Source organism: Amblyraja radiata, chromosome 41, assembly GCF_010909765.2.
Source record: "Amblyraja radiata isolate CabotCenter1 chromosome 41, sAmbRad1.1.pri, whole genome shotgun sequence".
In the NCBI taxonomy this organism is placed as follows: Eukaryota; Metazoa; Chordata; class Chondrichthyes; order Rajiformes; family Rajidae; genus Amblyraja; species Amblyraja radiata.
This window is the reverse complement of record NC_045996.1, coordinates 13087829-13100793: the sequence shown is the minus strand read 5'-3', so window position 1 is coordinate 13100793 and position 12965 is coordinate 13087829. Positions and strand designations below refer to the sequence as shown.

The 12965-nt window shown below is 53.7% G+C and overlaps 2 protein-coding genes across 2 annotated transcripts in view; both read right to left on the bottom strand.

Moving 5' to 3' along the window:
* Window positions 1-6311: 6311 nt before the first annotated feature.
* Window positions 6312-8341, bottom strand: LOC116967876 (mucin-1-like). The gene is made up of 2 exons (XM_033014513.1): window positions 7979-8341; window positions 6312-7936 (listed from the first exon to the last, which is right to left on the bottom strand). Exons 1-2 carry the CDS (start codon window positions 8084-8086, stop codon window positions 7283-7285), a joined length of 762 nt encoding a protein of 253 aa, XP_032870404.1. The 5' UTR covers window positions 8087-8341; the 3' UTR covers window positions 6312-7282.
* A 41-nt stretch (window positions 8342-8382) lies between these two features.
* Window positions 8383-12965, bottom strand: part of LOC116967875 (pleckstrin homology domain-containing family G member 3-like) — a 34774-nt gene continuing 30191 nt past the window's right edge. Inside the window, exons 16-18 of the mRNA XM_033014512.1 lie at window positions 10644-12054; window positions 8601-9466; window positions 8383-8516 (exon numbers count right to left, since the gene is read on the bottom strand). Coding sequence (XP_032870403.1) covers window positions 8490-8516; window positions 8601-9466; window positions 10644-12054 — 2304 coding nt within the window. The 3' untranslated portion in view covers window positions 8383-8489. The remainder of the gene's footprint in view (window positions 8517-8600; window positions 9467-10643; window positions 12055-12965) is intronic.

The window sequence follows — 12965 nt, the reverse complement described above, 5'->3', positions numbered from 1 at the left end:
GAAATTCTTGCTTTGCTTCAGCACAACGGGGGGAAAAAAGAAAAAAAAGTAGGTATAAATAAATACAGAAGTGAACTGACCACTGTTGTATAACGTAAGTACCTCCACCAATGTCTCCTAATCTGAGGAAATTGTCTCCTAATCTGAGTAAAGACATTCTTGCCGTAGAGGGAGTACAGAGAAGATTCACCAGGCTGATTCCTGGGATGTCAGGACTTTCATATGAAGAAAGACTGGATAGGCTCTGCTTGTACTCGCTAGAATTTAGAAGATTGAGGGGGGATCTTATAGAAACTTACAAAATTCTTAAGGGGTTGGACAGGAAGATTGTTCCCGATGTTGGCGAAGTCCAGAACAAGGGGTCACAGTTTAAGGATAAGGGGGAAATCCTTTAGGACCGAGATGAGGAAAATATTTTTCACAAAGAGAGTGGTGAATCTCTGGAATTCTCTGCCACAGAAGGTAGTTGAGGCCACAGTTCATTGGCTATATTTAAGAGGGAGTTAGATGTGGCCCTTGTGGCTAAAGGGATCAGGGGGTATGGAGAGAAGGCAGGTACAGAATACTGAGTTGGATGATCAGCCATTATCATATTGAATGGTGGTGCAGGCTCGAAGGGCCGAATGGCATACTCCTGCACCTATTTTCTATGTTTCTATGTTTCTAATGTAAAACACTTTGACCAACGAGAGATGTTTTTTAAATGTGCTATGTCAATAAAAGTGACTTGACTTAACTTGACTTGATCAGTGTGACCATATGCCGATGAATATATATATATACACACACACATAAATAAACAGATGAAGTGCAATGGGCTATTAATGATCAGAGTTTTGTTTGAGTTGAGTTTAATAGTATGATGGCTGTGGGGAAGTAGCTATTCCTGAACCTGGACGTTGCTGGATTTCAGGCTCCTGTACCTTCTACCTGAAGGCAGCGGGGAGATAGATGAGTGATTGGTCAGGATGGTGTCCAAGTGCCTATCCAAAATGGGCTTAAATCTCTGTAGCTGGGAGGCAGTGGCTCTAACCGGCCGCAGCGCCACTGTGGATCACGGTTAAGCCACCGCCAGGCTGCAGCAGGAGCTGCCATCTCTTTGTTGTGATAAAGTCACCCCCGCACATCCATCGACAAAGACGACGATGGGACAGAGAGTCATTTGGCAGACAGACAGGCAGCCTGGGGAGGATGGTAGGACGGTAGACGGAGCCAGTCACCGGGGTCTCAGTAGAAGAAAATGAAATTCCCTATGACAAGCGACATCGAAATGAATCACAGAATGACTTGTGAGATGAAACGGGCTGAGAGACCGCCACTGTGGAGGAAGGAACTGGTTTAAACCGAAGATGGACACAACAAGCTGGGGTAACACAGCGGGACAGGCAGCATCTCTGGAGGGAAAGAAGGGTCTCGACCCGAAACGTCACCCATTCCTTCTCTCCAGAGATGCTGCCTGTCCCGCTGAGTTACTCCAGCTTTTTGCGCCTGTCTTCTGAGAGACTGTCACTAATGATGTTATCTGTGTTTTACAGCGAAACCCTTCTGGAGTCATAACCATTAAAAAATAAAAAGCTGCCTTCATCTTCTGGAACATCAACAAGGCAATTAAAGATAACGAGATCTAGCTGTTTGCAAGTATTGCGTTTTATTTTGCTAAACCGCTCTCCAAAGAGCAGCAAACGCTGTTGATTTTTTGATTTTGGTTTCAGTATTTGTTTTGGAGGTACAGCGGGGTAACAGGCCCGACAGAGAGGGAGAGACAGGGGGGGAGAGACAGGGAGGGAGATGTTGACGTTATTCGCGAGGGCCATAAGTGATAGGAGAAGAATTAGGCCATTCGGCCCAACCACGGCTGATCGATCTCTCCCTCCTAACCCCATTCGCCTGCCTTCTCCCCATAACCCCTGACACCCGCACTAATCAAGAATCTATCTATCTCTGCCTTAAAAAATACCCATTGCCTTGGCCTCTACAGCAGTCTGTGACAATTAATTCCACAGATTCACAGGGACGGGATAGTTCCCCGAACTAAACATCGGCATAAACCGGGAGTGGGGGCGTCACATTGTCTTGAGGTGGGACCGAGCTCACACTCTTGCCGACCTTGTCAAGTCCCAGTCTAAACCTCCACACGGATCCACTCAGAAGCATTGAGCGCAACAAGTGCAAAAATTAAACTGCAATTTACTTGCGTTCCGCAGGAATAATGGGATTTTATTTTTGCCTTGAGATGATTTTATTTTTCTGCCGAGTTTTAAAATCCATAATCCTTCGAAATGACTTTCATCAGCCGCCAGAATAAACCCTTGGAATGGAGTGCTGGCTCCAATACTAATTGAGGTCACATCTCAAAACACATGACTCACTCGCTGCCCCGTGTCCAGTAACATGTGATCACATGTCCAGTAACAAATTTCAAATTCAAATTCAAATTTCAAAATTCTCATTTATTGTCACATGCTCCCGTGTCCAGTAACATGTGATCACATGTCCAGTACAAATTTCAAATTCAAATTTCAAATTCACATTTATTGTCACATGCACCCGTGTCCAGTAACATGTGATCACATGTCCATTAACACGCTATCCCATGTCCAGTAACATGTGATCACATGTTACTAGAGTTTAGAAGGACGAGGGGGGATCTGTGTGAATGTGTGTGAGTGATTGGTGGTGGTCGGAGGGGCCGTAGGCGCAGATTGGCAGCCACGCTTCCGTCAGTCTGCCCCAGGGCAGCTGTGGCTACAGAAGTAGCTTACCACCACCGAGTGTGACTGAGGAGTGAATGAATAATGCGATGTAAAGCGCCTTGAGTATTAGAAAGGCGCTATATAAATCCCATCCATTATTATTATTATTATTATTATCTTATAGAAACATATAAAATTATAAAAGGACTGGACAAGATAGATGCAGGAAAAATGATCCCAATGTTGGGCGAGTCCAGAACCAGGGGCCACAGTCTTAGAATAAAGGGGAGGCCATTTAAGACTGAGGTGAGAAAAAACGTTTTCACCCAGAGAGTTGTGAATTTGTGGAATTCCCTGCCACAGAGGGCAGTGGAGGCCAAGTCACTGGATGGATTTAAGAGAGAGTTAGATAGAGCTCTAGGGGCTAGTGGAGTCAAGGGATATGGGGAGAAGGCAGGCACGGTTATTGATTGGGGACGATCAGCCACGATCATAATGAATGGCAGTGCTGGCTCGAAAGGCCGAATGGCCTCCTCTTGCACCTATTTCTATGTTTCTATGTATAGAATAGAATAGAATGCCTTTTATTGTCATTCAAACAGCTTGGTTTGAACGAAATTGCATTTCGTTTAAACCAAGGGGTTGCTGGTCGGGCCTTGGTGGGCCGAAGGGCCTGTTTCCGTGCTGTATCTTGACACCACGCTCGCCAAACTCACCCTGACCAGCGGCGACAACACGGCAACAATCCCCATCTATAAAAGTTTTTCACTGTACCTCGGTACACGTGACAATAATCTAAACTGCACTAAAACCTGGTGATTCAATCACATTTTAGTTTAGAGATACAGCGCGGAATAGGCTTATTGGCGCTCCAGCGATCTCGGCACACTAACGCTATCCTACACACACCAAACTGTAAGCACTTTGTGTTTTTCGCGGTGATAAAGAAGGAGGGGGGAGGTTCGAGTCTCAGGGCGAACATCATCACGACTGTTCAAACGATTCTGTTCCAGACAAATTGCTCAGTCATTTCATTCCACAGAGAGTGTATTCTGCAGTTACATCAAACAACCTCCCAACTGCTGCCCGAGGGTGTGTGGTGAAGCCGTTTAAGATACCGTGCCCACACATCACACCGAGTCACACTCTAGAGCAGGTGGGATTTGAATCCACGATATTACCATTCGCAGAGATATTCTTCAGATCAATCAGAGTTATTTGGCAGAAATGGGATTTATTTACACAATATCTGTGCCTCTCTCCAGGGGGAGAGAGATGACCACATCCATTACACTCTAATGTCGACATTGTTAACCCGTTGCCAGTGGTAGAGTTGCTGCCTCACAGCGCCAGAGACCCGGGTTCGATCCTGACTACGGGTGCTGTCTGTGTGGAGTTTGTACGTTCTCCCCGTGACCTACGTGGGTTTTCTCCGGGTGCTTCGGTTTCCTCCCACGCTCCAAAGACGTACTCTAAAACTGTAGGTTCATTGGCTTGGTATAATTGTGTAGGATAGTGTCAATGTGCGGGGAGGGCTGGTCGCCACGGACTTGGTGGGCCGAAGGGCCTGTTTCCAAGCTGTATCTCTGAACTAAAAACGAAACGAAACGAAGTTGGTATTTAAATCCTCAAAATTACCACACGGCCATTTGCAGAAGCATATTCTTCAGATCAATCACAGTTGTTTCATATAAAGTAAGGATTTCATTGTCCTATCTGGGACACATGACAATAAACTCTCTTGAATCTTGAGTTGTTGGGCAGTAATGACAACAGACAAGACAATAGGTGCATGAGTAGGCCATTCGGCCCTTCGAGCCAGCACCGCCATTCAATGTGATCATGGCTGATCATCCCCAATCAGTACCCCGTTCCTGCCTTCTCCCCATATCCCCTGACTCCGCCATTTTTAAGAGCCCTATCTAGCTCTCTCTTCAAAGTATCCAGAGAACCGGCCTCCACCGCCCTCTGAGGCAGAGAATTCCACAGACTCACAACTCTCTGTGAGAAAAAGTGTTTCCTCGTCTCCGTTCTCAATGGTTTACCCCTTATTCTTAAACTGTGTGCTGCATGGGATTTAGTTACACGATATCTGTACACTAACCGCACACTAACGCTATCCTGCACACACTAGGGACAATTTTACATTTACACCAAGCCAATTAACCTACAAACCTGTACGTCTTTGGAGTGTGAGAGGAAGCTGAAGATCTCGGAGAAAACCCACGCAGATCACGGGGAGAATGTACAAACTCCGTACAGGCAGCACCGGTAGTCGGGATTGAACCCGGGTCTCCGGCGCTGTAAGGCAGCAACTCTGCTGCTGCGCCACCGTGCCTTCGCGCCTGCCTACATTTATTTCAAATTACTGACCCCTGGGGCCAGTAATCACCACAATAAAGTGTATTAACTGCCCGAGACCAGGGTGTTTAATTCAACTGAGGATCTGCTTGCCTGGAATCACAGCTGCCAATTCATTATGCAAACACTGTGAGATGAAACAAATGTGTTTGTGCTTTCATGTTAACCAACCAACATTAGATTTCAGAACTCAATCCCCTTTCTCTGTTGAAGCTGGAGGAGTTACTGGGACAAACAGCGGGCTGAATCAAAGCAAAACCATCGCAATATAGACAAAAATAGCTGGAGTAACTCAGCAGGTCAGGCAGCATCTCTGGAGAAAAGGTATAGGTAACGTTTTGGTCCAAAGCCCCTTTTCGGACTCAGGGGGAAAGAGAAATGAGAGATATAGACGCTGATAGCGTATTAACACGACCCTACACACACACTAGGGACAACTTACATTTATACCAAGCCAAATAGCCTACAAACCTGTACGTCTTTGGATTGTGGGAGGAAACCGGAGTTCTCGGAGAAAACCCACGCAGGTCACGGGGAAGAACGTACAAACTCCGTACAGACAGCAGCTGTAGTCGGGATCGAACCCGGGTCTCTGGCGCGCTGCTGCGTACCCTGTCCCACCTAGGAAACCTGATGCTGCTGCACCCGCTGAGTTTCTCCAGCATTTTTGTATACCCTCCAAACTGGTCCTATCCATGTGCCTGTCTAACTGTTTCTTAAACGTTGGGATAGTCCCAGCCTCAACTAACTCCTCTGGCAGCTTGTTCCATACACCCACCACTCTTTGGGTGAAAAGAAGCTGCAGTTTTTTATGCCCTTGTCCCACTTAGGAAACCTGAACGGAAACCTCTGGAGACTTTGCGCCCCACCCAAGGTTTCCGTGCGGTTCCCGGAGGTTGCAGGTGGTCGCCGGAGGTTGCAGGTAGTGGAAGCAGGTAGGGTGACTGACAAAAACCTCCGGGAACCGCACGGAAACCTTGGGTGGGGCGAAATGTCTCCAGAGGTTTCCGTTCAGGTTTCCTAAGTGGGACAGGGGTAGCTCTACCGCCGCGCTGTAGGGAGGAACTGTAGCTGCTGGTTTACACCGAAGATAGACACAGAGTGCTGGAGTAACTCAGCGGGTCAGGCAGCATCTGTGGATAAATGGATCGAGGGCGGAGACCCTTCTTCAGACTAACTTCTCTTCACTGGGTTTGAAAGTGGGAAGCGTTGTAGCTCTCCTGTGCAAAGTAGAATGATTGAAGTTGCCTTCACTGGTGTGATCGGAACAGGCTTTAATTGAAAGAGTTGAATACAAATTGGGAGTTAGACGCAGTTCAAATAGGCAATGCAGATAAACACAATCATGCTGTGATATTTACAAAAATCTGTCCCGTCTTTTTTGAGTGTTTTATCATAAAAAATAATAGACATTATAGGTGGCACGTCGCGATTAACAAAAATATTAAAAACACGGACTCTGAGTCTTTGACTCTGTGGTATGTGAGGTCGTTCCCTGTTCCGTCCATTGCGCCTCCTCTTGTTGAGGCCAGTCCTGGATTCCGGACTATCCCTCCAGACCGGATCGCTCTTCTCGGACACTCGCCTCCAGACTGGACTACTCCTTCTGGTATGGGAGAGAGGGAGAGCGAGGAGAGAGAGAGAGAGGGTGGGCTGGTGATTGGTGGCAGCACCCTTGGGTGCCCATGGAAGTGGGTATCAGCACCCATAGGTGCCCGGGGCAGCGGCGGGCGAGCCAGGCTCACGTGGTGGGCAGCACCCTAGGGTGCCCACGGGAAGAGGCGGTCGTGCTGTTCCCTTGGGTGCCCGGGGCAGAGGTGAATGTCAGCACCCTTGGGTGCTTGTGCGGACATGGGCAAGTCAGGGTGGAGGAGGGTGTCAGCATCCACTAGCGCCCGTGGCGGAGACGGGCAAGGCCGGGCATAGGCGGGTATCAGCACCCATGGGTGCCCGGGGCAGTGGCGGGTGAGCCTGGGCTCACGTGATGGGTGGCAACCTTGGGTGCCTGGGGCAGAGGTGGGTGAGCAGCACCCTTGGGTGCCCGAGGCAGACGTGGGCGAGGCCTGGCGGAGCGCCCTCAAGTGCCCAGGTGGAGGCAGGTGTCAGCACCCTTGGGTGCCCGAGGCAGACGCTGGGTGAGTCTGGGCGAGACGGTGTCAGTACCTCCAGGCAGAGGGAGGTGGCAGAGCACCCTTGGGTGCCCGGGGCAGTGGCGGGTGAGGCTGGGCTCACGTGGCGGGCAGCTGGGCGCTACCGGTCACCCTACGGGGGCTGGGAGAGCAGGCGGGGGAGGGCAGGAAGCTCTGGGTCAGGCTGACCTGTGCCCTGCTAATGGTGGCAGTGCGCCCGTCGATCTGCAGGCTGAGCGAGGTGGAGTAGCTGAGCCTCCCGCCTGCCCGCTGGGCACCCACACCCCCCCGCTGGGCACTGGGTGCTTGGTGCCCAGTGGGTGACCCTGGAAGTTGTACCCTGGGGTCGGGAGAAGGCTCTGGTTCAGGGGTCACGAACCTCTTGCCCTCTGGGTGGCAGGGGCTGAGCAATGGGCTGCTGCAGGGTGGCGAGTCACCCTTGGGTGCTGGGTCTCTGTATGTCCGGGTGGCAGGGTTGCTGCAGGGTGTAGCAGCACCCTTGGGTGCTGGGTGCTCTTGAGTGTCACGACTACCACAGGGTGTATGATCACCCTTTGGTGCGTGGTCTCGGCTGCTACAAGGCGTATGATCACCCTTGGGTGCTGGATCTCTGTATGTCCAGGTATCAGGGTTGCTGCAGGGTGTAGTAGCACCCTTGGGTGCTGGGTCTCCGTACGCCCGTATGTCAGGGCCGTTGGTGGACGTTCGATCACCCTTGGGTGCTGGGTGCTCTCGAGCGGCAGGACTGGCACAAGGTGTATGATCACCATGGGGTGCTGGCTCTGGGCTGCCACAGGGCGTATGATCACCCTTAGGTGCTGGGTCTCTGTACGCCTGGGTGTCAGGGTTGCTGCAGGGTGCAGTAGCACCCTTGGGTGCTTGGTCTGGGCTGCCACAGGGCATAGGCCCACCCTCGGGTGCCGGGTCGGCCCAGGTGTCGGGGCTGGAGCCGGCGGGTGCCTCCTTGCCCTGTGGGTGGGGGGTGCTGGGCGATGGGGAGAGCGCGGGACCACTGCCCGGGGTCTCCCCGTACGCCCGCGTGCAGCTGCCCCCCACCCTGGGGTGGAGTCTGGGCCGCCAGGCGTGGGGTCTGGCCCCCTCCCACAGGCGCAGGGAGCAGGGCCGCGGGCAGGGGGGGGGAGGTGCCGCCCGGTGGGGGGGAGGGGAGCGGAGCTGGAGTAGGTGGCAGGGTTGGGGTGGGGGAGGGGGAGGGGAGCAGAGCCTGAGGGGGGGGCAGGGTGGGGGAGGGGGAGGGGAGTCCGTGCCGGCTGATGGGAGAGGCCTGGGGGTGACAGCGAACCAGCTGTCAGAGGGGTGGGACGGGGGAGGGGTGTAGCCTAGGACTGGGGGAGGGGTGGGTGGGTGAGAGCCGTACCCTAGGGGTGGGGGAGGGGGAGAGCAGGGTGGGTGAGGGGCAGGTGGGTGACGAATGTACCCTAGGGGTGGGGGAGGGGGAGAGCTGGGTGGGTGAGAGCCGTACCCTAGGGGTGGGCGTGGGGCATTTGTCCAGGGTGGGTGAAGGGTGGAGAGCTGGGATGGGCAAGGGGTACATACCAGGGGCGGTGCAGGGACAGGTGGTTAGGGTGGGCGAGGGAGAGGTTTGAGTGGGTGAGGGGGGCACAGCGGGCGTGGGTGAGGAGCAAAACTGGCCGGAGAGGGTGCTCAGGGCGGGCGAGGGATAGGTGGGTGAGGGGGGCACAGCGGGCGTGGGTGAGCTCTCTCTGTCCGGTTCGGGGCAGGGATGGGCGGGTGAGAACTCTACACCTGAGTTGGGTGAAGAGCGTTTACCCAGGAAGGGCGAGGACTGGATCTTGGGGCTGGGCAAAGCACAGGGCTGGGTAGTCAAGGGCTGGGTGGGTGAGGGGTGGGCAGTGTGGGCACCTCGGGGCTGCCTCATCCACTGCTCCAGCTGCCTGATGGCAGAGGGGGAGGGGGATTGCCCCCGCAGTGACACCCAGCTGGGCAGGGGGCAGCACAGCTCGGACGGGGTGCACAATGACAGGGCACCCATGGGTGGGGGGCTGGCAGCCAGCGGTGGGGGCGAGGGTGCTCTGGGTCGGGGCAGGTCGGCGGGGGGCGGGCCTGCGCTGGACACACCCTCTACCGGGTGCAGGGCACCCCAGGGTGCTGGCACGGGGTGGGTGGGGCCGCTGGGGCGGGCAGGCGGCTGAATCCGGAGAGCACCCAGCTGGACGCTGGTCTCCTGGACATAGACGGCTGGGCTGGGGTCACGGACAATGAGGTGACCAAACCCGACCACAGGTTCCAGACCATGTACTGAGTCTGTGGGGGGGAGAGAGGGGGGGAGAGGGAGGGGGAGAGAGAGGGGGGGAGAGGGAGGGGGAGAGGGAGGGGGAGAGAGAGTCGTAAACAAAGAGAGAATGGGGAGAGGGAGAGGGAGAGAAAGAGAGGATTAATGATAGTCACACATAACATCAACATTCCCACTAAACGACTCCCCCCCCCCCCCCCCCTCCTCCACCCCCCCAGCGGGTGCAGCAGCATCTATGGAGCGAAGGAAATAGGCAACGTTTCGTGCCGAAACCCGAAACCCAATTTTCAATTGGAGGAGCAGCACCTCATATTCCACTTGGGCAGTCTGAACCCTAGCGGCATAAACATTGAATTCTCCAATTTCTGGTAGCCCTTGATGTCTCCTCCCCTTCTCAGCTCTCCCTCAGCCCTCAGGCTCTTCCTTCTCCCCCCCCCCCCCCCCCACCTCACATCAGTCTGAAATAGCCCGAAACGTTGCCTGTTTCCTTCGCTCCATAGATGCTGCTGCACCCGCTGAGTTTCTCCAGCACTTTCGTCTACCTTCGATTTTCCAGCATCTGCAGTTCCTTCTTAAACACTGATTTTGGATGATCAGCCATGATCATATTGAATGGTGGTGCTGGCTCGAAGGGCTGAATGGCCTACTCCTGCACCTATTGTCTATTGTCTAACATATTGAATGGTGGTGCTGGCTCGAAGGGCTGAATGGCCTCCTCCTGCACCTATTGTCTATTGAATGGAGGTGCTGGCTCGAAGGGCTGAATGGCCTCCTCCTGCACCTATTGTCTATTGTCTATTGAATGGTGGCGCTGGCTCGAAGGGCTGAATGGCCTCCTCCTGCACCTATTGTCTATTGAATGGTGGTGCTTGCTCGAAGGGCTAAATGGCCTCCTCCTGCACCTATTGTCTATTGTCTATTGAATGGAGGTGCTGGCTCGATGGGCTGAATGGCCTCCTCCTGCACCTATTGTCTATTGTCTATTGAATGGTGGCGCTGGCTCGAAGGGCTGAATGGCCTCCTCCTGCACCTATTGTCTATTGTCTATTGAATGGAGGTGCTGGCTCGATGGGCTGAATGGCCTCCTCCTGCACCTATTGTCTATTGTCTATTGAATGGAGGTGCTGGCTCGAAGGGCTGAATGGCCTCCTCCTGCACCTATTTTCCCATGTTTCTATGTTTACCCACCGTAGGTGTGGATGTGCTGGCACTCCAGTGCCCTGGACAGATGCGCCGGCCTCCTGCGTCGCTGCTTGAGCTGCATTGGACGTGGCTCCCACGCTTGCCGCTGCATGGGGGCTTTCTTCCTGGCGATCCTCTGGCTGTACATCTTAGCCAGCACCTGAACCTTATTCATGATCTTCTCCGAGTTTTGGAGGAGGCAGGCATCGGAGCCAGGGCACAGGACCCGCTGCCCGTGGCAGCAAAACGCGAGGTCGGCGGGTTCTCCTCCCCCCTCCGCACGTCTCCGCTCGGGGGCCGGGGAGTCGCCGGGAGGGCGGAGGTCGGAGTCTTCGACGATGACCAGCGGCTCGTCGGATGTCGCGGCTGCTCGCGGCGGTGGTTTCTTGAGCCTGTCGCAGTCGCCCCAGAAGTGAGCCGCCTTCTCCATCTCCCTCCAAACCTTGATGATTTCGGCGCAAGACCTGAACTCGGTCTCCGTCTCCGTCTCCGGGCTGGCCAGCCCGTTGCAGGCCGGCAGGTTCTGGCCTTCGGAGAGGGGAGCGGGGGGTGGATAGAGACCGGAGACTTCCCGGGGGGGCTCCGGGCCGGGGATGCGTGGCAGTGGGATCGGCGCGGCCTCATTCTCCCCACCGCCTTCGCCCACGTTCTCCCCGCCGCCCACCTTGCCACCGTGCGTCTCCTCGATGTGTGCTAGCCGGCAGTTGAAGCGCAAGACAGAATCCCTCACCACCCCCGTGGGGATGAACGACACGCTCTCCCGCCGCTGGAGGTAGAACGCATCGCCCGACATCTCCGCTGCCTCGTAGTAGTTCTTGATCTTCTCGATCAGCAACCGATCATCTTCGGTCCGCGAAGAATCCTTGGTGCCAACTCTTCCCTTCTCTTGTCCATCATCAGGGCTGGAGATCAGACCTTGCTCCGTGGGAACCATCTCCTCCACAGCCTGGCCCTCCGCCTCCATCTCATGGCCATTGGTGTTGGCACTGTCCTCTCCAATGGTTGATGCATCACCCACACCGTCCGGAGTCCAGCCATCCTTGACCATCAGTAATAGACTTTGGCCAATACCAGCATTGTCCATGCTTCTGGGTCCACCATTAACACAGTGACCACCATCCTCCGGAACATGTTGATCTCTTTCCTCCAACTCTCCCGAGTTCTCCAGGTTCCTCAAAGAGGGAATTCTACTTTCTTTGCGGGGATCACCGTCTTCGGAAGACCCGCTGTTGCAGGGTCCACTCTCCTCGGCCTTGATGGATGAGGAGTTGTCCACCAGTGGTGGACCTTCTACGTCCAGCACATCCACCAGGGTGTCCTCCACACCAGGGACTCTGCACTGCCCCGGGTTCTCCTCCATGATGGCGTGCAGGTCATCGCAAGCCCTCTTCTGCAAACACTCCATCCCCGCGAATATCTGCACCGAGAGAGAAAGGAAGAGTGAATTTATGTGGCTATTTCAATACACAATAGACAATAGGTGCAGGAGTAGGCTATTCGGCCCTTCGAGCCTGCACCGCCATTCAATATGATCATGGCTGATCATCCAACTCAGTATCCTGTATCTGCCTTCTCTCATAGAAACATAGAAAATAAGTGCAGAAGTAGGCCATTCGGCCCTTCGAGCCTGCACTGCCTTTCATATTGATCATGGCTGATCATCCAACTCAGTATCCTGTACCTGCCTTCTCTCCATACCCCCTGATCCCTTTAGCCACAAGGGCCACATCTAACTCCCTCTTAAATATAGCCAATGAACTGTGGCCTCAACTACTTTCTGTGGTAGAGAATTCCATAGATTCACCACTCTCTGTGTTTTTTTCTCAACTCGGTCCTAAAAGACTTCCCCCTTATCCTTAAACTGTGACCCCTTGTTCAGGACTTCCCCAATATCGGGAGCAATCTTCCTGCATCTAGCCTGTCCAACCCCTTAAGAATTTTGTAAGTTTCAATATGATCATGGCTGATCATCCCCAATCAGTACCCCGTTCCTGCCTTCTCCCCATATCCCCTCACTCCGCTATCTTTAAGAGCCCTATCTAGCTCTCTCTTGAAAGCATCCAGAGAACCGGCCTCCACCGCCCTCTGAGGCAGAGAATTCCAGACTCACCACTCTCTGTGAGAAAAAGTGTTTCCTCATCTCCGTTCTAAATGGCCTACCCCTTATTCTTAAACTGTGTGGCCCCTGGTTCTGGACTCTCCCACCATCGGGGACATTTCAGATCATTTGCCAGGACTCGGGGATGTGCGCTCTAGGGAGAGATTGCGCAGGCTGGGATTCCATTCCTTGATGTGCAGGAGGATGAGGGGTGCAGTCTTGTAGAGTTG